Consider the following 25,551-nt stretch of genomic DNA (forward strand, 5'->3'; position numbering starts at 1 on the left):
TGCCGTTTTATAGATAAGAGAACTGAGGCACAGAGAGTTGCAGTAATTTGCCCAAGATCACACAGCTAGGAAGCAGAAGAACTGAGAGCTATCATTATCATCTTTATTATTATTCCTCTACTAGGCTGCAGGTCCCTTTGAAGAAAAGGGCTTTGCACACAATATTTAGGTGACTCAGAGATAAAGAACCCGCCTGCAGTGCAGGAGCTGCAGGAGACCAGGGTTCAGCCCCTGGGTCAGGAAGATCCCTTGGAAGAGAACATGCCAACCACTCTAGTATTCTTGCCTGGGAAATCCCATGGACAGAGGCGCCTGGCGAGCTGCAGTCCAGGAGGTCACAAAGAATAGACCTGAAGCAACTTAGCACACACATTTCAGTTCTGAAAAGGTCAAGACCCTACAAATTTTGAAAGACAGCTGTCATTTCCTAAAACCTCCTCAGAAAAAAAATTAATTCCCAACTTCCTCAGAGAAGCCGCAATGGTATCACAGGAAAGGGGGGAAATTTTTTTTTTTTTTTTTAATCAGGATGCCTAGACTGACCTAGAGAGAGTCACCTTTTCCAGCTGTAAGAGGTGAGACAGATTACTTCACTTCTCTGAACCTCACCTTTCTGTAGCCTTTCGGGAGCTTAGGGGACTTCCCTGGTAGCTCAGACAGTAAAAAATCTGCCTGCAATGTACAAGACCTGGGTTCGATCCCTGGGTTGGGAAGATCCCCTGGAAGAGGGTATGGCAACCTACTCCAGTATTCTTGCCTGAAGAATCCGCATGGACAGAGGAGCCTGGTGGGCTGCAGTCCATGTGGTCGCAAAGGGTAATGACTGGCGACTAAGCACCGGGAGAAGCCAGCATGAAATCTCAGGAGAGGGGTACTCTGTGGGCCAGCAGGCCCCCTGTCCCTAGAGAGGGTCTTTTCATCCTTAACTCTTTCTGATCCTTGGCCTCACTGCTGGCAAATTTTTCCATGAAGGCCAGGCCTCAAGTTTGTAGCGGAAAACAACAGAGGGTTTCAAAGGGAACTGAAATCACCGTGCTCAGCAGAATGTTCCCCATACATGTGCTTCGGCCCATGCAGGGCAGCGCCTCTGCTGGGATCAGTCAGCCCTGGGAATCAAATGCCTGACACCCGGCCATTCAGAAGCTGGTAAACACTCTGGCATTCCCACCCCATGGCAAGCATTCATGCACCGAATTCTTTGTCCTTGGGAGGACGGACAGAGAGCTGCTCTGTGCTGCAGAGCCCGAAGCCAGAACTCCGGTTTCCAAACCCCAGCTGGAGAGTGCAGGCCACCAGCTCTTTCAAGTGCGCTTGCAAAATAAACTTGCCCAAACTTGGACTTCTTTCTTGAACACTTGGGTTTACTTGTTAATTCCAAAGGGGAAAAAAAGCACGGTACTGTTACAATGGAGAAACTAGGCAATCTCCTCCTTCATCAAGGGACCCGAGTCCTGAGGGTCCTGAGCGGGGACCTCACTCCACTTCTGTGTGCTCCCTGCCCCAGAAGGCAAAACCTGAACCAAAGCGTGAAGAAATGTCCTCAGACAAACCCACACTGGGGATGTTTCTGCAAAACCACTGGCCCCTTACACTTCAAAAATCAGTGTCCAAATGACAACCAAAAGAAGAGAAATTGTTCCAGGCTGAAGAAACTAAAGAGACCATGGCAGTTATATGCCATGTGGGATCATGGATAGTTGGGGCCTCGATGGGAAATAGACATTGCTGGAAGGAAATTGTAATCATTGAGGCAACTGGCAAAATTTAAACATGGGCAATATGTCAGATAATAGTAGCAATGTTTAGTTTCTTAAATTTGGCTCTGATACTGTTATGTAAGAGAATGTCCATACATGCTGAAGGGCTTAGGAATCAAGGGTCATGGTGTTTGCAATTCACTTTCAAATGAGTCAGCAGATACAATGACAACTATAACATCTAAAGAGAGAGAGAGATTAAAACCAACAAGGTGAAACTGGGAAATTAAGTGAAAGTTATATGGATATATTTGTGTGTGTGTGTGGCTGCACCATAGCATGTGGGATCTTTAGTTCCCCCAACCAGGAATCAAACCCATGCCCCCTGCAGTGGAAGCCCAGAGTCTTAACCACTGGACGGCCAAGGAAGTCTCAGTTATATGGATATTCACTGTGCAATTTCTGTATGGATTTAAAGTGAATAAATCCACTTAAAAAAAAATTAGTCACATGCTTAGCTGCACCTCTCACATCACAGCTAAAGTGCAGAGAGCTAAGATGGGACTCAAGAAACGAGACACATGTGCCCGCGACAGGCAGAGTCTTGGGGGTGCAGTACTTCGGCTTTGGGACACCGGAAACATAGCAGTATTTCAACAGTGCTGTTGCTCAAAATGTTTGAGAAAATTTACCAGCCACATGGGAAAATTAGTTGCACTACATTGTAATCATGCTTTGCTTTTGACCCCAAACAGCTCTATCCACATAATTAACCAGCCTTGCTTCTGTAAAGATCAGAGACTCTTGGAACTGGCAAGGGCCTTAAAGAATATATGCCTTATCCACGTTACAAATAAGGAAACCGAGGCTCCAAGGGGGTGGGGGTGGGGCTTCATTTCTTCAGGGTCATGGAGAATCCCACTGACTCTCAGGCCCAGTGCTCTTTTCAGGATTCTGTCCTAGGAGCCCTGGAGTATCTTCCAGGCCCTTTGGCTATTTGCAGCCCTTAAGAGAGGAAGATTTGTACTTCTCCAAGGAAACTGGTATTTTTTAAATGCACAAGTGATGCTGAGAGCATTTCCTAAAGAGAGAGGACTAAAACATTCTTAACAGTAAAATTTTCACAGAAGTGCAGGGTCTCCCAAATATAACTGTGTGTGCTCAAAACATGGAGAAGGAAATGGCAACCCACTCCAGTGTTCTTGCCTGGAGAATCCCAGGGACGGGGGAGCCTGGTGGGCTGCCATCTATGGGGTCGCAGAGTTGGACACGACTGAAGCGACTTAGCAGCAGCAGCAGCAGCTCAAAACAAAAATGGTCACAGTATTTTATGATCATATCTTAGATGTATCCCACATAATTGTGGCTATTCAAAGAAATCTCAATATATAGAAAGTCAAACTCGCCAAACAGAAAACTGAGGACAAATACACTGTCCTGGTTGTTCTCTATCTGGCCCTCCACCCTCAGACCCTTTTTCCCTGCATCTCTGCCTCGCTTTGTGCCTCCAGGAGGCTGATCGTTCTACCTGTGACACTGGGCTCCCTTGCCCTCCTGCACGAGCAACCACCAGGGGGAAAACTCAGGGTGTTTCTTCCTGCTTCTCATGGCAGGCAGTTCTGGCAGATGCTGTGGTCCTGCATGGCTGGATTCCAGGAACACCATCTCTTCCCGGGCCCCTTCAGGTCCAGGGGTAACCTGGGGGTTACCAGCCTCCTGCTGCCCCTGGGGGTCTCACACACCTTGTTGGCTTCTTGGTCCTGGCCCACTACTGCATAAAGAGCCCCCATTAAAGTCTCTATAGCTGAACTATCTTCAACTACATTTCTGGGAGGGACCCTGACACATACAGAAATGAGTTTGAGTGGCTGAAAAATATTTACTGCCTTTTGTGAGCATGGGACGCGTTTCAAAATAAATGAATTTTCCAAGCGTCCCCTGAGCCACATCCACAGTCAGTCACACAGCCTAAAGCCAGGCGCACTGACAGGCTGAAGGCCCTGGGCTGTGACTCAGCCCTGGAGTTCCAACCAAGGACCCTGAGGAGCCCAGGCCTGCCCCCTCCAGGTCTCCTGAGGCCACTCCTGGCCTTGAATGCCAGCACTGGGACTGCAGAGTGTTAAGACCTCCTGGATCTGGGCCCCGCAGGACTTTGGGAAATACGTTGGACCATCCCCATCAGGGACTGAGAGAGGGCAGGGGTAAATGGTGAGAAGGTGAGAAGAACAGAGCAAAGGGGGAACTCAGAGTGGTAGAGCAGGACAAGCCAAGAAAAGTCCGCTGGGATGGGCCCTCCGCATGCTTCTCCAGCCCCTGGCACCTCCTACATGCCCCCTCGTCTGTGGTCAGAGTCACTGCAGAGGGGGCGGATCCCTTCCTGGGGCCACTACTGCCTCCACCCTGGGCCTGATGTGGGAGGAGGGTGGCTAAGAAGTTTCTCACCTTTGGCCCATTGCCACATTCATCATCCATCTGACCCACCACCCCTGACTGTCCCAGCCAATAAGATCTCGCCCTGAAAGTCCAGGCCCCATGTGATATCACCCATATCATCCCTGATAGAAGCCTCGCTTACAAGTGCGTATATCTCCAGTGTTCAGAACAGACCAGTGTCCCACATCCATCATAGCATTAGGTCTGTGGAGGTTGACAGAGGAGGATTCTGAGATCAGGTGGGGCTGGGACAGCATCTAACCACATAATGCTCAAAAAATACTTGTTGAGTGAATGGACAGTGAGGGCCACCCTAGCCTACATTACCCCTTCCTCAAGCGAAAAAAAAATTTTTCTAATTGCTATATTATTAGACTACCTGCTTAGTTCTGCCTAGGAGATTTTTCCAGCATCCCAGTGAGCATCCCCCTGGCTGGGCACACAAGGGCACCCCACTGTCACCCACTTAACCTCTCTCCAAACACCAGGGCCACATAGCTCAGGTAGCATGCACACTCTGTCCCAGGCCCAACACCCGTGTCAGCTTGAGAATGGAGGAAGGATTGAGAATTGAGCTTTGAGCTGTGGTTGTAAGAAGCACCCTGGTGGGATGCCCAGACCCAGTTAGAAGACAAATGTATGTAGGTGGGTGTGCACGCTCTAACATTTCAGTGTGTCTGCAAGGGCTCACACCTGCCTCTCTAGGACTCCATGCCCACCCTTGTGCTCCCAACAAACACAGCTGTGGCACGAATGCTACACGCTTAAATGTGGTGTCCCTGCACAGCAGACAACCAAAATACCTGAACAGACTCTGGTGTGTGGATGCTATCCCTGTTTTAACAGGTGAGGAAACTCTTCCCCAGTTCACAAAAGCAGCTTTAAAAACGCCACGGAGGGGAGGGATAAATTAGGAGTTTGAGATGGACAGATGTACACTATTACATATAAAATAGATAAGCAATAAGAACCTAATGTATAGTACAGGGAACTATACTCAGCATTTTGTAATAACCTATAGGGGAAAACAATCTGAAGAATACATGTATATAACCGAATCACTTTGCTGTACACTTGAAAGTAACACGACATTGTTAACCAGCATTACTTATTAAAAAAAATAAAAAATTTAAAAACCACAGGCAATCAAGTGCCTCCCTTATTACCTATCCTTTCCAAAACCACCCCCCCAAGGACACAGACTCTGCTGGCTGAGGCGTGAATGGATGAAGCTGGCCGAGGCCCATTTGCAATCCAAGTAAGGGCAGGTGGAGTTCACTCTGGGCAGGAGACCCCACTGCTCTGCACAGAGACCCACAGACAAACTGGCTCTGGAGAGGGTGGGAGGGGTGGGAGCTGGCATCTCCACTCCAGGGATGACCAGAGAGGAACAGAGCTGCCTCCGCTGGCGGAAAGATGGCAACTCTGAGACATGGCCCCGGGGCTGAGCTTGGTTCGATCATTTCGGTCTAAGAAGGCACTGCCCTCTGCCCAGCAATGACAGACGTCAGGAACCAGTTTCTAGGAGGCTCCTCCACCCACCATGTATTGTCCACAGAACTAGAAATCAAAAGGGGCCTTTTGGACTTCCCTAGTGGTCCAGTAGTTAAGACTCTGCTCCCAATGTAGGGGACACAGATCTGACCCCAGGTCAGGGGACTAAGATCCTACAATGCTACATGGCATAACCAAAAAGAAAAGGAGTGAGGGGGGGGGACTTTTGTCAGAAGATATTTTTCATAAAGTTTAGCCCTCAGATGGCCTAGAAGGAATCATAAAGATATGTGACATGAGATCAGCACCCTTATTTCAAATGAGAGGACACTGAGGCCCAGGATGGCAAGTAATAAGGCCAGTCAGCAAGCCTGCAGCCAAGTCAGGAATAGCGGACAGGCCTGTGACCCCTGGCCAGATCCTTCTCTGTCACTCTAACAGGCTTTTTTATCCATTCATGTCTGAATCATTTCTGTATGGTATATTCCTATCTGAGGATGCCAAATTGGCGGGTAGGTCCTGAGGTTTGGGCTGCCAACATGCCCAGTCTCTCTCGATTTCTCAGCAGTGATGCAAACAGCCTCACTGTGAGAATCGAGAAGCAAAGAATCCCTCCCACTACCCACTAATGCAACCAGCAACGCCACTCAGTGGACCCAGTCTGACCTGTCAGGACTGGGCCTGCAGCCTCCCCAGGCCTCATCCTCCCAACACAGAATGCAAAGGCACAGGATATCCGGGTTAATAAACAGCTTTATTTGCCCTTGACAGCATCAATTTTCTTACATTCTCAATTAATTTGCCATTAAAGTGCTGGAAATTTTCTTAATCACAATAACATTTGTTAAAGGAAATCAGAACTAATATCAGGAACGTGGCGATCACAAAGAAAACATTTCCCTTACAACACACAGAATGGAAGGCTCTCATGTGGAGCGAGTGGGTGGGTGGCCTAATTTACAAAGATTCTAATTCCCTCTCCCCCGTGAGCACCGAACAGGCTGGGACTGACCGCCACTCCTGGGGAAACAAAAAGCAATGATACACAGTTCCACAAACACCCACACCCCCAGCCGGCAGGCTCCTCTCGGCCATCTTTGGGTGTTTGCTGCTTGAGTAGACCCAACTGTAGGAGAAAAAGGTCTGGCCCCCCTCTACTGCCTTCTACCCCACCCCACCCTTACTAACAAAAGCTCCCAGAAGTCATTACAATGAAAAAAGTGGGCTTCCATGACCCCAACACTAACAATGTTCAGTAAAAATGAAGGTAATAAACACAAAAGCTGGCTTAGTAAACAGGAGCTCTCAGCATTCAATGCAAAAAAGAAAACAAAACAAAAAACTGAAATCTGAAGGCAAATACTGCTGATTTTGCACGTGGGCTGGACGAAGAACTTGGAACCTATCTGTAAAGCTCCGGGAGGAGCCTAAAGGCTGCTGGCTTTTCAGCACTTGCCCCTGGCAGAGGCCAGATCTTTGCATTGTTGCTGAGGCTGTTGGCGTGTTTCTCTTTGGAGTTTATATACAAACACACCCAAGGCTGATGGAGTTCTATACAGATATATACACACACAGAGGCCGGCTACTCTTTCTTTGTGGAAACTGTCAGCTCCACCTCGGGAAGCTGGACGCCAACCTTAGTCCCACTGTCATTGCTAGAAGAAGATGACAGTCGGGACTTCTTAGAGGACGAGGACACTCCACTCCCCTGTAACTTGCCTGCCTCATCATCGCTCCCAGTCACCTCATAATGACCTTTGCTCTTTGACCCCAATCCACCAAAGGTACCAAATTTCAGCTTGCCGTGTTTCCCTTTGACTTTCCCGCCTTCCAGTGCCACCTCCCCACCCTCGAACTCCAAAGTCCCCGTGGGGGTGGTAGGGGCAGAGTGCTCCCTTTCGTCACTGAAGGAATTTGAGCGGTGGCTTGGCTTCTTGCTTTTGAATAAGGAGAATTTGCCTTTGGGTGAAGACGTGTCGACCTCAGCCTCGCCTTCCAGGGAACCCAGACTGGCCTTGGAGCTCTTCAGGTCACCTTTGGACCCTGAAACAGACGCTTCTGGTGAGCCGGCAACGCCAGCTTTCCCTTTAGGTTTGGAGAAGGTGAACTTGGGCATCTTGATTTTGGACTTTTTAAGTTTTACGTCGGATTCTTCCCACTCGCCCTCTCCGGCACCAGACTGGACACTGGCCTCCACTTTAGGGAAGTTAATATCCACCCCCACTTCTCTGCCCACTAGCTCCCGGCCAGAGAAGGTGAACTTGGGGATCTTCATCTTGGGGAATGTTACTTTTCCAGATCCACTTTCCAAGTGACCTTGAGGCCCAGACATGCTCAGTCCAGGACCCTGAAGTCCAACCTGGCCTCCTTTGACACCTCCTTCTACCTTTGGTCCTGAGAAATGAAGTCCTCCAGCAAACGTAGGTGCATCCAGGTTGAGAGCAGAGACCTGGGGTCCTTTCCACTCCCCGCTGGAACCTTTGACACTCACGTGCCCTTCTCCTAGGCTGATATCTGGGGCACTGACACCCCCTGAAACATCCACGCCTCCTTTGATTTTCGGGCCCTTCAAGCTGATACCGAAATCTGACTCAGGAGATGCCACGTTCAATGAAGGCCCTTTCACGCCAATGTCGGGAGCAGCTCCACGGAAACCTATCCCTGAACCTTTCAGGTCACCTTTGATTTCAGGACCAGAAATCTGCCCGGTTGGGAGTTTCACATTCACACCTGGCAGCGCCACATCACATCCAGATGACTTCATTCCAGGCATTTGGAGGTTTCCTTCCAGGCCTTGAACACTGATGCCCGGAAGACTAACTGTGGGGCCTTTCATCTCACCACCGGCCCCGAGGCTGCCTTTTATTTTTGGTCCTTCCAAGTTCAAGTCCACATCTGGCGCTGAGATTTGAGGGCCAGAGATCTGAGGCCCTTTCAAGTTCAGGCCTCCGAGGTTCACGTCCATGCCAGGCCCCTTGAGTTCTCCAGTCACCTGTGGCCCCTTGACGTTGATGTCCACGTCAGACCCTGGAGCGGAGATGCCAAACTGGGGCAGCTTCATCTTGGGAAGTTTAATACCACCCTCAGGTGCCTCCAAGCTTAGATCAGGAGCACCTACTGATACTGAGGGACACTTGATGTCACCAGAGACGGCCAGGTCGCCCTGCAGGCTTGGTCCTTTCAGGGTCACATCCGGCACACCAGTGTCAAGGGCTGCTGTGGCATCGATTCCAGGCACCTTCACTCCATCACCTTCTACCTTCACGTTTCCACCGGCACCTCTGAGGTCAAGCCCGGGGGCATGCACTGTCATGCTGGGAACAGATACATCCAGATCTCCCTTCAAACTTGGTCCTTTCAAGTTCAGGTCAAGGTCAGGTCCAGAGATTTTTGGCATAGAGAGGTTCACTGATGGCAAGTCTACTTTTGGCCCCTTGAGAGACACATCAGGCCCTTCAAGCTTGACATCTGGTGCGCTCAAGCCTCCTTCAAGAGAGGGTAGCTGGACCTCAGCTCCCCCACCATCCACTTTCACACCAGGGATGCCGATCTTGGGCATCGAAAACTTAGGGAACTTAATTTTCGATTCCGGACCTTGCAGATCTGCATCCGGTCCTTGCAGTCCCACACTGGGGACATCACCCTTTATCTTTGGTCCTTTCATGCTAACATTCACATCAGGGATGGATACTTGAGGGGCAGAAATGCCGAATGATGGTGCTTTGATTTTAGCATCTGGGCCTTCAATGCTGATGTCAGGTGCATCCAGGTTTGCCTGCACCCTGGGGCCTTTCAAGTCGCCCTCTATCTTTGGCCCTGAGACATCGACACCTGGTGCCTTGATCTTGGGAGCCTTCAGCTTGATGTCAGGACCTTCCACATTAATCCCTGGTGATGAAATATCCAGATCAGGCACCTGGATTTCACCTCCCATTTTGGGGCTAGGGAGAGATGCCTCAGCTTTAAATTTAGAAGATTTAATGTCAAATTCTACATCTGGGAAGTACATTTTCCCAAACATAGGTTTCTTGGTCTTGGGAGATTTCACGTCAACTTTCAGTGAGGCGTCGGGCCCCGCAACATTGACATCTATGTCAGGAGACTTGAGACTGGCATCAATTTCACCCCCAGGAGCATTCAAATCAAATCCTTGCTTCTTGGTCTTCATTTTAGGCCCACTCATGTGAATTTTTGGCATTTTAAACTTACTTTTCTTGCCCTTGCCACCAACACTAATTTCAGGAGCCTCAATGTTCAGCTCTGCCTCAGGAACTGTCACATCAAGTGTAGGTGACTTGAAGTCAGCTTTGGGGCTTTTTGCCCCAAACCCAAACTTGGGTTTCTTAAATTTGGGAATTTTTACATCTGGCCCTTCAATGTTAACATCTGGGCTCTCCACGTGTACATCTAAGCTTGGAGCTTCTAAATCAACTTTGGGTCCCTTGAGGTCCAGTTCACCACCTTCTAATTTGGGACCAGAAATTCCAATTTTGGGTGTCTTGAGATGCAAATCAATGTCAGGAGCAGTTACTTTAGGAGCAGAGATATCCAGTGATGGCATCTTCAAACGTGGGCCACTGAGTTTGGCATCAGGGCCTTCAACATCTAGACCTGGACCTTTAAGGTTTACTTCTGGGCCTTTGAAAGTCCCTTCAATCTTAGGAACAGATACATCAAAATCACCCTTGCCTAAGGATCCTTTCAAATCCAGGTCAACATCAGGCATGGAGATCTTGGGAGCTTTGATATTTATCTCTGGCATCTTGAACTTGGGGCCCTTCAGTTTTGCGTCTGGACCTTCAATGTTCACATCTGGAACATCAATGTCCACCTTGGGTCCTGAGACATCTATGTCGGCCTTGGGCAGGTTCACATCCACTTCTGGGCCCTCTCCCTTGAAGCCAGGCATGCTGAACTTGGGCATTTTCACCTTGGGCATTTTCAGGTGCCAGTCTGGGCCATGAACGTCCACATCTGGGACATCAATGTCCATTTTGGGGCCCTTGATGTCAACTTCAGGGCCCTTGAGGTCACCTTCCACCTTAGGCAGAGAAACATCCACATCTCCCTTTACTTTGGGTCCTTTCAGATTTAAGTCAAGGTCAGGCATGGAGATCTTGGGAGCTTTGATGTTCATCTCTGGCATCTTGAACTTGGGACCCTTCAGTTTTGCATCTGGACCTTCAATGTTCACATCTGGAACATCAATGTCCACCTTGGGTCCGGAGACGTCTATGTCGGCCTTGGGCAGGTTCACATCCACTTCTGGGCCCTCTCCTTTGAAGCCAGGCATGCTGAACTTGGGCATTTTCACCTTGGGCATTTTCAGGTGCCAGTCTGGGCCATGAACGTCCACATCTGGGACATCAATGTCCACTTTGGGGCCCTTGATGTCAACTTCAGGGCCCTTGAGGTCACCTTCAACTTTGGGCAGAGAGACGTCCACATCACCCTTTACCTTGGGGCCCTTCAGATTCAGGTCAACTTCAGGCATGGAGATCTTGGGTGCCTTGAGGTGCAGGTCAGGCATTTTAAACTTGGGACCCTTCAGTTTTCCTTCTGGACCATGAATGTCAATGTCAGGAGTATCTATGTCCAGCGTAGGGCCTTTAACATCTATTTTTGGGCCTTTCAGATCTCCTTCCAATTTAGGGATGGAAGTATCCAAATCTCCTTTTATCTTAGGTCCTTTCAAGTTCAAATCAATGTCACTCATGGAGATTTGTGGGGTTTTGAAGTGGACATCAGGCATCTTAAATTTGGGTCCTTTGAGCTTCCCTTCAGGACCTTCAATGTCCACCTCTGGCCCTTTCAGATCGCCTTCTACCTTAGGCAGTGAAAGGTCCACATCACCCTTTACGTTTGGCCCTTTCAGATTTAAGTCAAAGTCAGGCATGGAGATCTTTGGGGCTTTAATGTTAATCTCTGGCATCTTAAATTTAGGCCCCTTCAGTTTTCCTTCTGGGCCTTCAATACTAACATCAGGAGCATCAATATCCAGTTTGGGGCCTTTGATGTCCATCTCAGGGGCCTTGAGATCACCCTCAACTTTGGGCAGAGAGATATCAACATCACCCTTCATTTTGGGACCCTTCAGATTGAAGTCAAGGTCAGGCATGGAGATCTTGGGAGCTTTGATGTTCATCTCTGGCATCTTGAACTTGGGGCCCTTCAGTTTTGCGTCTGGACCTTCAATGTTCACATCTGGAACATCAATGTCCACCTTGGGTCCTGAGACATCTATGTCGGCCTTGGGCAGGTTCACATCCACTTCTGGGCCCTCTCCCTTGAAGCCAGGCATGCTGAACTTGGGCATTTTCACCTTGGGCATTTTCAGGTGCCAGTCTGGGCCATGAACGTCCACATCTGGGACATCAATGTCCACTTTGGGGCCCTTGATGTCAACTTCAGGGCCCTTGAGGTCACCTTCCACCTTAGTCAGAGAAACATCCACATCTCCCTTTACTTTGGGTCCTTTCAGATTTAAGTCAAGGTCAGGCATGGAGATCTTGGGAGCTTTGATGTTCATCTCTGGCATCTTGAACTTGGGACCCTTCAGTTTTGCATCTGGACCTTCAATGTTCACATCTGGAACATCAATGTCCACCTTGGGTCCGGAGACGTCTATGTCGGCCTTGGGCAGGTTCACATCCACTTCTGGGCCCTCTCCTTTGAAGCCAGGCATGCTGAACTTGGGCATTTTCACCTTGGGCATTTTCAGGTGCCAGTCTGGGCCATGAACGTCCACATCTGGGACATCAATGTCCACTTTCGGGCCTTTGATGTCAACTTCAGGGCCCTTGAGGTCACCTTCAACTTTGGGCAGAGAGACGTCCACATCACCCTTTACCTTGGGGCCCTTCAGATTCAGGTCAACTTCAGGCATGGAGATCTTGGGTGCCTTGAGGTGCAGGTCAGGCATTTTAAACTTGGGACCCTTCAGTTTTCCTTCTGGACCATGAATATCAATGTCGGGAGTGTCTATGTCCACCTTGGGACCTGATATGTCAATGTCAGCTTTAGGCAGGTTCACATCCACTTCTGGGCCCTCTCCTTTGAAGCCAGGCATGCTAATCTTGGGCATTTTTATCTTGGGCATCTTCAGGTGCCAGTCTGGGCCATGAACGTTCACATCTGGAGCATCAATGTCCACTTTGGGGCCTTTGATGTCAACTTCAGGGGCCTTTAGGTCACCTTCTACCTTAGGCAGAGAAACATCCATATCTCCTTTCACCTTAGGGCCTTTCAGGTGTAAATCAAAGTCAGGCATGGAGATCTTGGGGGCTTTGATGTTCATCTCTGGCATCTTGAACTTAGGACCTTTCAACTTTCCATCTGGTCCTTCAAGGTTAACATCAGGGCCTTCAATGTCCACTTTGGGGGCTGACACATCAATGTCAGCCTTGGGCAGGTTCACATCCACTTCCGGGCCCTCTCCTTTGAAGCCAGGCATGCTGATCTTGGGCATTTTTATCTTAGGCATCTTCAGGTGCCAGTCTGGGCCTTGAACGTCCACATCTGGAGCCTCAATGTCCACTTTGGGGCCTTTGATGTCAACCTCAGGGCCCTTGAGATCACCTTCCACCTTAGGCAGAGAAATATCCACATCCCCCTTTACTTTGGGTCCTTTCAGGTTTAAGTCAATGTCAGGCATGGAGATTTTGGGAGCCTTTAGGTGCATTTCTGGCATCTTGAATTTGGGCCCCTTCAATTTACCCTCTGAACCTTCAATGTTAATTTCAGGAGTTTCAACATCTACTTTTGGACCCTTGATGTCCACCTCGGGACCCTTGAGGTCACCTTCTACTTTTGGCAAAGATACATCCACATCACCCTTCAGTTTGGGACCCTTCAGATTAAAGTCAAGGTCAGGCATGGAGATCTTGGGAGCTTTGATGTTCATCTCTGGCATCTTGAATTTGGGACCCTTCAGTTTCACATCTGGACATTCAATATTCACATCTGGGACATCAATGTCCACTTTGGGGCCCTTGATGTCAACTTCAGGGCCCTTGAGGTCACCTTCCACCTTAGGCAGAGAAACATCCACATCTCCCTTTACTTTGGGTCCTTTCAGATTTAAGTCAAGGTCAGGCATGGAGATCTTGGGAGCTTTGATGTTCATCTCTGGCATCTTGAACTTAGGGCCCTTCAGTTTTGCATCTGGACCTTCAATGTTCACATCTGGAACATCAATGTCCACCTTGGGTCCGGAGACGTCTATGTCGGCCTTGGGCAGGTTCACATCCACTTCTGGGCCCTCTCCCTTGAAGCCAGGCATGCTGAACTTGGGCATTTTCACCTTGGGCATTTTCAGGTGCCAGTCTGGGCCATGAACGTCCACATCTGGGACATCAATGTCCACTTTGGGGCCCTTGATGTCAACTTCAGGGCCCTTGAGGTCACCTTCAACTTTGGGCAAAGAAACATCCACATCACCTTTCACCGTGGGGCCCTTCAAGTTTAAATCAACATCAGGCATGGAGATCTTGGGAGCTTTGATATTTATGTCAGGCATCTTGAATTTGGGGCCTTTTAAGCCTCCGTCTAGACCTTCCACTTTGACTTCTGGGCCCTCAATGTCCATTCTGGGACCCTCTATGTTGATATCTCCTTTCGGCAGATCCACAGCCATATCTGGTCCTTCTGCTTTTAACCCAGGCACGCTGAACTTGGGCATTTTCATCTTGGGCATTTTCAAATTCCAGTCTGGACCATGAACATCCACATCAGGTGCATCCAGATGAATTTCTGGTGCCTTAATATCCACTTTGGGTCCTTTAAGTTCACCTTCTAAATGAGGACCTGCAACATCTAAGTCTCCTTTGACTTTAGGACCTTTCAGATTTAACTCCACATCAGGCATTGACACTTTAGGAGATGAAATACTTAGGAAAGGCATTTTGAACTTGGGTCCTTTCACCTTTCCTTGGACCTCAACATCAGGAGCATTAATGTCAACTTTTGGACCTGTTACATCAAGATCTGGCTTTTTGACCTTGACATCTACCTCAGGTGTCTGAACTTTGGAGCCCGAAAAATTAAATTTGGGAAGCTTAAAACGTGATTTCTTTGACTTGCCTTCAATATTCAGCTTAGGACCAGAAATGTCCACTTCTGGGCCCTTTATATCCAACTTGGGAGCTTTAATATCACCTTCCAATTTTGGCCCAGAAACATCAACATCTCCCTTAAGTTTTGAGCCCTTCAAATTCAGGTCAATTTCTGGCATGGAGATCTTAGGCATGTTTCCATGCATGTCAGGCATCTTCAGCTTTGGACCTTTTAATTTGCCTTCTGGGCCATGAATTTCAATATCAGGTGCATCTACATCCATCTTCGGCCCTTTGATGTCAAGAGAAGGCCCTTTCAAATCACCTTCTACATTTGGAAGTGAAACATCCACCTCTCCTTTCACTTTAGGGCCTTTAAGATTAAGGTCCAGATCTGGCATGGAGATCTTAGGAGCTTTGATATTCATTTCTGGCATCTTGAACTTGGGACCCTTCAGTTTAGCATCTGGACCTTCAATGTTCACATCTGGAACGTTAATATCCACCTTGGGTCCAGAGACATCTATATCAGCCTTGGGCAGGTTCACATCCACTTCTGGGCCTTCTCCTTTGAAGCCAGGCATGCTCATCTTGGGCATTTTTATCTTGGGCATCTTTAGGTGCCAGTCAGGGCCATGAACATCCACATCTGGGACATCAACGTCCACCGTGGGGCCTTTAATATCCACTTCAGGAACTTTCATCTCACCTTCAACTTTTGGTAAAGACACATCAACATCTCCCTTCACTTTGGGGCCCTTCAGGTTAAGATCGATGTCAGGCATGGAGATCTTGGGGGCTTTGATGTTCATCTCTGGCATCTTGAACTTAGGACCCTTGAGCTTCCCTTCAGGACCTTCAAGGCTCACATCAGGGCCTTCAATGTCCACTTTGGGACCTGAGATGTCAATATCAGCTTTAGGCAGGTTCACATCCACTTCTGGGCCCTCTCCTTTGAAGCCAGGCATGCTAATCTTGGGCATTTTCATCTTGGGCATCTTCAGGTGCCAGTCTGGGCCGTGAACGTCCACATCTGGGACAGCAACATCCACTTTGGGGCCTTTGATGTCAACTTCAGGGGCCTTTAAGTCACCTTCCACCTTAGGCAGAGAAACATCCATATCTCCTTTCACCTTGGGACCTTTCAGGTGTAAATCAAAGTCAGGCATGGAGATCTTGGGGGCTTTGATGTTCATCTCTGGCATCTTGAATTTAGGACCTTTCACCTTTCCTTCTGGTCCTTCAAGGTTAACATCAGGGCCTTCAATGTCCACCTTGGGTGCTGACACATCAATGTCAGCCTTGGGCAGGTTCACATCAACTTCCGGGCCCTCTCCTTTGAAGCCAGGCATGCTGAACTTGGGCATTTTCATCTTGGGCATCTTCAGGTGCCAGTCTGGGCCTTGAACATCCACATCAGGGACATCAATGTCCACTTTGGGACCTTTGAGGTCAATTTCAGGTCCTTTAATATCTCCCTCTACCTTGGGGCATGTGACATCCACATCACCTTTTATCTTTGGACCTGTCAGATTAAGATCAATATCTGGCATGGATATCTTTGGAGTTTTAAAATGCATTTCAGGCATTTTAAACTTTGGGCTTTTCCACTTTCCTTCTGGTCCTTCAAGATGAACATCAGGGCCTTCAATGTCCACTTTGGGTCCCGAGACATCAATGTCGGCCTTGGGCAAGTTCACATCCACATCTGGGCCCTCTCCTTTGAAGCCAGGCATGCTAATCTTGGGCATTTTCATCTTGGGCATCTTCAGGTGCCAGTCTGGGCCATGAACATCCACATCTGGGACATCAATGTCCACTTTGGGGCCTTTGATGTCAACATCAGGAGCCTTTAGGTCACCTTCCACTTTAGGCAGAGAAACATCCACATCTCCTTTCACCTTAGGACCTTTCAGGTGTAGATCAAAGTCAGGCATGGAGATCTTGGGGGCTTTGATGTTCATCTCTGGCATCTTGAACTTAGGACCCTTGAGATTCCCTTCAGGACCTTCAAGGCTCACATCAGGGCCTTCAATATCCACCTTGGGTCCAGAGATATCAATGTCAGCTTTAGGCAGGTTCACATCCACTTCTGGGCCCTCTCCTTTGAAGCCAGGCATGCTGAACTTGGGCATTTTCATCTTGGGCATCTTCAGGTGCCAGTCTGGGCCGTGAACATCCACATCTGGGACAGCAACATCCACTTTGGGGCCTTTGATGTCAACTTCAGGGGCCTCTAGGTCACCTTCCACCTTAGGCAGAGAAATATCCACATCTCCTTTCACCTTAGGGCCTTTCAGGTGTAAATCAAAGTCAGGCATGGAGATCTTGGGGGCTTTGATGTTCATCTCTGGCATCTTGAACTTAGGACCTTTCAACTTTCCATCTGGTCCTTCAAGGTTAACCTCTGGGCCTTCAATGTCCACCTTGGGGCCAGAGATGTCAATGTCAGCCTTGGGCAGGTTCACATCCACCTCAGGGCCTTCTCCTTTGAAGCTAGGCACGCTAAATTTAGGCATTTTCATCTTGGGCATCTTCAGGTGCCAGTCAGGGCCTTGAACATCCACATCAGGGACATCAATGTCCACTTTGGGGCCTTTGATGTCCACATCTGGCACTTTCATTTCACCTTCTATCTTGGGCACAGACACATCCACATCCCCTTTGACTTTAGGGCCTTTCAAGTTTAAGTCCACATCAGGCATGGAGATCTTGGGGGCCTTGAAGTGCATCTCGGGCATCTTAAACTTAGGACCCTTGAGCTTTCCTTCAGGGCCCTCAAGGCTCACATCTGGGGCTTCAATGTCCACCTTTGGCCCAGAGACATCAATGTCAGCCTTGGGCAGGTTAACGTTCACATCTGGACCCTGGCCTTTGAAGCCTGGCATGCTGAATTTAGGCATTTTCATCTTGGGCATCTTTAGGTGCCAGTCAGGGCCTTGAACGTCTACATCAGGGACATCGATGTCCACTTTGGGGCCTTTGATGTTCACATCTGGCACTTTCATTTCACCTTCTATCTTGGGGACAGACACATCCACATCCCCTTTGACTTTAGGGCCCTTCAAATTTAAGTCCACATCAGGCATGGAGATCTTGGGAGCCTTGAAGTGCATCTCGGGCATCTTGAACTTGGGACCCTTGAGCTTTCCTTCAGGGCCCTCAAGGCTCACATCTGGGGCTTCAATGTCCACCTTGGGGCCAGAGATGTCAATGTCAGCTTTAGGCAGATTCACATCCACCTCAGGGCCCTCTCCTTTAAAGCCAGGCATGCTGAACTTGGGCATTTTCATCTTGGGCATCTTCAGGTGCCACTCAGGGCCCTCGACATCCACATCTGGGACATCAATGTCCACTTTGGGGCCTTTGATGTCCACATCTGGCACTTTCATTTCACCTTCTATCTTGGGCACAGACACATCCACATCCCCTTTGACTTTGGGGCCTTTCAAGTTTAAGTCCACATCAGGCATGGAGATCTTGGGGGCCTTGAAGTGCATCTCGGGCATCTTGAACTTGGGACCCTTGAGCTTTCCTTCAGGGCCCTCAAGGCTCACATCTGGGGCTTCAATGTCCACCTTTGGCCCAGAGACATCAATGTCAGCCTTGGGCAGGTTCACGTCCACATCTGGGCCCTGGCCTTTGAAGCCTGGCATGCTGAATTTAGGCATTTTCATCTTGGGCATCTTCAGGTGCCAGTCAGGGCCCTGTACATCCACATCTGGGACATCGATGTCCACTTTGGGGCCTTTGATGTCCACATCTGGCACTTTCATTTCACCTTCTATCTTGGGCATAGACACATCCACATCCCCTTTAACTTTGGGGCCCTTCAAGTTTAAGTCCACATCAGGCATGGAGATCTTGGGGGCCTTGAAGTGCATCTCAGGCATCTTAAACTTAGGGCCTTTCAACTTTGCATCAGGACACTCCAGATCAACATCAGGCACCTCCACATCCACACTGGGGCCTTTCAAATCTCCCTCCAATTTTGGCACAGACACATCCAAATCCCCTTTGACTTTGGGGCCTTTCAAGTGTAAGTCCACATCAGGCATGGAGATCTTGGGGGCCTTGAAGTGCATCTCAGGCATCTTAAATTTAGGGCCTTTCAACTTTGCATCAGGACACTCCAGATCAACATCAGGCACCTCCACATCCACACTGGGACCTTTGATGTCAACTTGAGGACCTTTGAGATCACCTTCTAGTTCTGGCACAGAAACATCCATCTCTCCTTTCAGTTTCGGTCCCTTCAAATTCAAGTCCACATCTGGCATGGAGATCTTGGGAGCTTTGATATTCAACTTAGGCATCTTAAATTTAGAGCCTTTCAATTTTCCTTCTGGCCCCTCAAGACTCACATCTGGGGCTTCAATGTCCACCTTGGGGCCAGAGACGTCAATGTCAGCTTTAGGCAGGTTCACATCCACCTCTGGGCCCTCTCCTTTAAAGCCAGGCATGCTGAACTTGGGCATTTTCACCTTGGGCATCTTCAGGTGCCACTCAGGGCCTTTGACATCGACATCTGGGACATCAACGTCCACTTTGGGGCCTTTGATGTCCACATCTGGCACTTTCATTTCACCTTCTATCTTGGGCACAGACACATCCACATCCCCTTTGACTTTGGGGCCTTTCAAGTTTAAGTCCACATCAGGCATGGAGATCTTGGGAGCCTTGAAGTGCATCTCGGGCATCTTAAACTTGGGCCCCTTAAGCTTTCCTTCTGGACATTCAATATCTATATCACCAACATCCACATCCATTTTAGGGGCTTTCACATCAATTCCAGGACCTTTCAAGTCTCCTTCCACTTTAGGAACAGAAACATCTACATCAGTTTTAAGTTTAGAGGATTTCAGATTAAGTCCAACATCAGGCATGGAGATTTTGTGCGTCTGTATATGCATGCTTGGCATCTTGAATTTGGGGCCCTTTAGTTTCCCCTCTGGACCTTCAATATTTACATCTGGGGCATCAATGTCCACCTTGGGTCCTGAGATGTCAATGTCAGCCTTGGGCAAGTTCACATCCACTTCTGGGCCCTCTCCTTTGAAGCCAGGCATACTGAACTTGGGCATTTTCACCTTGGGCATCTTCAGGTGCCAGTCTGGGCCATGAACTCCTGCATCTGGTGCATTAATGTCCACTTTTGGACCTTTAATGTCAATATCAGGGGCTTTAATCTCTCCTTCTACTTTTGGAACTGTAATGTCATAATCTCCTTTCATTTTAGGGCCTTTCAAATGCAGACTGACATCTGGCATGGATATCTTCTGAGGCTTTATATTCATTTCTGGCAATTTGAACTTAGGACCTTTTACTTTTGCATCGGGACCTTCAATGTTCACATCTGGAACTTCAACATCCACCTTCGGTCCTGAGATGTCTATGTCGGCCTTGGGCAGGTTCACATCCACTTCTGGGCCCTCTCCTTTGAAGCCAGGCATGCTGAACTTGGGCATTTTTATCTTGGGCATCTTCAGGTGCCAGTCTGGGCCTTGAACATCTACATCTGGGATATCAACGTCCACTTTGGGGCCTTTGATGTCCACATCTGGCCCTTTCAGATCCCCTTCAACTTTGGGCAGAGAAACATCCACGTCCCCTTTCATCTTGGGGCCCTTGAGGTTTAAATCAATGTCAGGCATGGAGACCTTTGGAGTTTTGAAGTGCATCTCAGGCATCTTAAACTTAGGACCCTTGAGCTTTCCTTCTGGCCCCTCAAGGCTCACATCTGGGGCTTCAATGTCCACCTTTGGCCCAGAGATGTCAATGTCAGCTTTAGGCAGATTCACATCCACCTCAGGGCCCTCTCCTTTGAAGCCAGGCACGCTAAATTTAGGCATTTTCATCTTGGGCATCTTCAGGTGCCACTCAGGGCCTTGAACGTCCACATCAGGGACATCGATGTCCACTTTGGGGCCTTTGATGTCCACATCTGGCACTTTCATGTCACCTTCTATCTTGGGCACAGACACATCCACATCCCCTTTGACTTTGGGGCCTTTCAAGTTTAAGTCCACATCAGGCATGGAGATCTTGGGAGCCTTGAAGTGCATCTCAGGCATCTTGAACTTGGGACCCTTGAGCTTTCCTTCAGGGCCCTCAAGGCTCACATCTGGGGCTTCAATGTCCACCTTGGGGCCAGAGATGTCAATATCAGCTTTAGGCAGATTCACATCCACCTCTGGGCCCTCTCCTTTAAAGCCAGGCATGCTGAACTTGGGCATTTTCACCTTGGGCATCTTCAGGTGCCACTCAGGGCCCTCGACATCCACATCTGGGACATCAATGTCCACTTTGGGGCCTTTGATGTCCATATCTGGCACTTTCATTTCACCTTCTATCTTGGGCACAGACACATCCACATCCCCTTTGACTTTGGGGCCTTTCAAGTTTAAGTCCACATCAGGCATGGAGATCTTGGGAGCCTTGAAGTGCATCTCGGGCATCTTGAACTTGGGACCCTTGAGCTTTCCTTCAGGGCCCTCAAGGCTCACATCTGGAGCTTCAATGTCCACCTTGGGGCCAGAGATGTCAATGTCAGCTTTAGGCAGATTCACATCCACCTCAGGGCCCTCTCCTTTAAAGCCAGGCATGCTGAACTTGGGCATTTTCATCTTGGGCATCTTCAGGTGCCACTCAGGGCCCTCGACATCCACATCTGGGACATCGACGTCCACTTTGGGGCCTTTGATGTCCACATCTGGCACTTTCATTTCACCTTCTATCTTGGGCACAGATACATCCACATCCCCTTTAACTTTGGGGCCTTTCAAGTTTAAGTCCACATCAGGCATGGAGATCTTGGGGGCCTTGAAGTGCATCTCAGGCATCTTAAACTTGGGACCCTTGAGTTTTCCTTCAGGCCCCTCAAGGCTCACATCTGGGGCTTCAATGTCCACCTTTGGCCCAGAGACATCAATGTCAGCCTTAGGTAGGTTCACGTCCACATCTGGGCCCTGGCCTTTGAAGCCTGGCATGCTGAATTTAGGCATTTTCATCTTGGGCATCTTCAGACTCCAGTCTGCACCCTGAACTTCCACATCTGGTGCTTTAACATCTAATTTGGGGCCTTTGATGTCCACCTCTGGAGCTTTCATCTCACCTTCTATTTTTGGTGCAGACACATCGAGACTGCCTTTCATTTTGGGTCCTCTAAGATCCATGTCAACATCTGGCAGGGTCATCTTAGGAGCTCTGAAGTGCATCTCAGGCATCTTAAACTTGGGGCCTTTCAACTTTCCTTCTGGCCCTTCAAGGCTCAGATCTGGAGCACTAATATCTACCTTTGGTGCAGAAATATCAAGATCCGCCTTGGGCAGATTCACATCCAATTCTGGGCCCTCTCCTTTAAGGCTGGGCATGGTGAATTTGGGCATCTTCATCTTTGGCATCTTCAGGTTCCAGTCGGGACCGTGAACGTCAACCTCTGGTGCACTGAGGTCTACTTTGGGCCCCTTCAGGTCCCCTTCCAGCTTTGGCACTGTAACGTCATATTCCCCCTTTACCTTGGGACCTTTCATATGCAAATCTACGTCAGGCATGGAGATCTTGGGGGCCTTGATATTCATCTCTGGCATCCTAAACTTGGGACCCTTTAGCTTTCCTTCAGGTCCTTCAATATTCACATCTGGACCTTCAACATCCACCTTGGGTTTAGCAATATCAATGTCAGTCTTGGGCAGGTTCACATCTACTTCCGGGCCCTCTCCTTTGAAGCCAGGCATGCTGAACTTGGGCATTTTCATCTTGGGCATCTTCAGGTGCCAGTCTGGGCCATGAACATCCACATCTGGAGCATCAATGTCCACTTTGGCACTCTTAAGTTCAACATCAGGAACTTTAATCTCACCTTCAACCTTTGGCACTGTGACATCGTATTCTCCTTTTACACTAGGGCCTTTCAAGTGTAAGTCCACATCTGGTATGGAAATCTTTGGTGCTTTGATATTCATCTCAGGCATCTTAAACTTGGGTCCTTTCAGTTTCCCCTCTGGTCCCTCAATACTCACATCTGGAACACTGACATCTACCTTGGGCCCAGAAAGGTCCACATCAGGCTTAGGCAGGTTTACATTGACTTCAGGGCCCTCTGCTTTGAACCCTGGAACAGTGAACTTGGGCATTTTCATCTTGGGCATCTTCAGGTGCCAGTCTGGGCCCTGGATATCCACATTTGGGACATCGATGCCCACTTTGGGACCTTTCAGCTCTCCTTCAAGTGTTGGTGCTGTTACATCATACTCTCCTTTTACTTTGGGGCCTTTCACATGCAAATCCACGTCAGGAATGGAGAGCTTTGGTGTCTTGACACTCACTTCAGGCAGCTGAACATCAGGGCCTTTAAGATTGCCTGCCAGGCCCCCGATATTGACATTTGGGGCATCCACATTGACCTTGGGCCCTGAAATACTGACATCACCTTTGGGGAGAGTCACATCTACATCTGGTCCTTCCCCTTTGACTCCTGGAGTGCTGAACTTGGGCATTTTCATCTTGGGCATTTTCAGATTCCAGTCCGGACCATGAACTTCCACATCTGGGGCACTCACATCCACTTTGGGGCCTTTGACATCAACTTCAGGGACACTGACTTTCCCCTCTACTTTTGGAAGCATAACATCAACACCCCCTTTCACTTTTGGCGCAGCCACATTCAAGTCTACATCTGCCATAGAGATACTGCAGGTTCCTGCTTTCCCAGAAGGACCACTAAGTTTGGGGCCAGTCATGGTTCCCTCTAGGCTGGGTGTCTCTGTGTTCACTTTGGCACCTTTAACTGCCACTTGAGGGCCTTTAACATCACCTTGCACCCCAGGAGCAGAAACCTTAATGTCTCCTTTCAATTTAGAGGACCCAAGGCTCAGATCCACATCCTGCATGGAGATTTTAGGCTTCTGAATAGTCATTTCAGGAGCCTTGAATTTAGGACCCCTCAGCTTCCCTTCCAGATCCCCAGAAGCGACCTCAGGCAGGCCGACATTCCCAGAGACCCCAGGAAGCGTCACTTCCCCTGTGGGCAGTGCCACATCAATGCCAGGCCTGTCTCCCTTAGAACCCGATACAGAGAGCTGGGGGGCCTTCACCTTGGGCACACTCACTTTGCCCCCAGGCCCATGAATGTCAATGTCAGGAGCTTGAACTTCCACCCTGGAGCCAGAGATGCTGCCCTCAATTTGGGGCACAGAGATGTCCACCCCTAAACTCCCCTGTGGCTTGGCACCTTTCAGGCCTAGGCCACCCTCAACAGAGGGCCCAGTGATCTGGGGACCCTTCAACTTTCCCTCAAGCCCCTCAATATTGGCAGAGGGAGCACTAACTTCCAGCTGAGGGGTCTGGATGCTTCCACCAACGGTCAAGCCTGGTTTGCCACCTTTGTGCCCCACAGAGAGTTCAGGGGGGGAAACGCTCAACCCTGCCTCGGGGGCCTGGCCCTCAGGCCCTACTGAGACACCAAATTTTGGCACCTTCATGGTGGGAAATTTAATCTTCCCGTCAAGAGATGGGCCCTGTCCCTCTACTGCCCCGCCCCCAAGAGAGGACGAAATGTCCACCCCTGGGACTTGGATCCCTCCTTTGCTACCCAAGTCCAAGCCCTTGGCATTGACACTGACACCCGGGCTCCCCACCTTTACCCCAGGCACGGTGACCTGGATCTTCGAGTGGCCAGCCCCTGGCAACTCTGGGCCCGCAGCGGAAATGGACCCTGCTTGGATGTCCATGCTGGAGCCTGTGGTGGGAGACCCAGCCCCTGAGCCCGAGGGCAGTCTGATCACTGTCTTCCCAGGCTGGGTCTCCACATCCACAGTGGAGATTTCGGTCAATTCGTGCCGTGGGATCTTGATCTTGAACTCTGGGCTGCTGATGTCAATGTCCTTGGCACCTTCACGGCTTGTCACATCCACAGTGTAGGCCGTGACCCTCCTGGTCACCGTGATGGTGCGGCTCTGGGTCTCCCCAGCATCCCCTTCCACTCCATCCTCTGACTTCAGCCGAGGCTTGATCTTCGTGGTGTAGATGCGCTGGTACTCCTCGTCATCCCCGCTCTGCAGAAACACACGCCCCGTACAGGTTGCAGCAGAGTCTGCGTGAGTGACAGACGCCCGGCCACAGCCCAGCCGACAACACGGTCACCTGCTCCCCAAAGAAGCCAGGACCGTTAGGGAGGGCCACGGAGCCTTCTGGGACCCAGCATGAGGGGCTAAAGAAAGGGGCTGACAGCCACATCACAGGAAGAAAACAAATTATTTGGGGAAACTCTGGCAAGCAAAAGCCATGGGGAAGACTGGGGACAGTAAACTCCAGGACACTGGGGTCTGGGAGAAGGATTCACAGCCAATTCTAGATTCGAGTCAGCCCATCAAGTTTCTCAGATGCCTCCCGGCGACCAGCTCTGTGCTGACTTAGTTCAGTTCTCAGCTCTCAGCTGCCTGGCCTTGTTCGTTTAATCCAGAGGGGAGTCCTCTCAGGGACCCTTCGGACAGCATCAGTGGAGCCCAGTTGTGCTGGGCTTAACACTTCCACTTTGAGGGACTCATTATGTTAAATAAACAAGCCATCGGAAGGAGCAGAGTCCCTCAGGGACTTCACTGCCCAGCCTCTGACTCACAGACGAGTCCAGGCCTCTGGAGCAGAAAAATGATGTCTGGGAGGCACAGCTGAGCACCGAGAAAATAATTTTCAAAGATCCTCGCAAAGCAGCCGACCTGCCTCCCAGCACCTCGGACCAGACTGATCAGTGGGTCCCCACTGAGGAGACCAACGGAAGACTTTTTAGCAGCAGTAGCAGCCACACGTGAATAAGAGGAACAGGCTGGCTCGACAGACAGCAGAGGGTGAGAGTGGGAGAGAAAAGCAAGGATGGA

At 49.5% G+C, this 25,551-nt stretch overlaps 1 protein-coding gene across 6 annotated transcripts in view; it reads right to left on the bottom strand.

The window, feature by feature from the left end:
- Positions 1–25,551, bottom strand: part of AHNAK (AHNAK nucleoprotein) — a 94,910-nt gene that overhangs the window by 58,076 nt on the left and 11,283 nt on the right. Inside the window, exons 5-6 of one of the 6 annotated variants that reach the window (XM_018042687.1) lie at positions 12,589–24,732; positions 6,360–11,196 (exon numbers count right to left, since the gene is read on the bottom strand). The exons of 1 other annotated variant lie outside the window; for it this stretch is intronic. In XM_018042687.1, coding sequence (XP_017898176.1) covers positions 7,207–11,196; positions 12,589–24,732 — 16,134 coding nt within the window. In that variant the 3' untranslated portion in view covers positions 6,360–7,206. Of the gene's footprint in view, positions 1–6,359; positions 24,733–25,551 lie in introns of those variants that run through there. 4 more of the 6 variants (XM_018042688.1, XM_018042684.1, XM_018042686.1 and 1 more) reach the window with 4 other exon arrangements.

Source organism: Capra hircus, chromosome 29, assembly GCF_001704415.2.
Source record: "Capra hircus breed San Clemente chromosome 29, ASM170441v1, whole genome shotgun sequence".
Lineage (NCBI taxonomy): Eukaryota > Metazoa > Chordata > Mammalia > Artiodactyla > Bovidae > Capra > Capra hircus.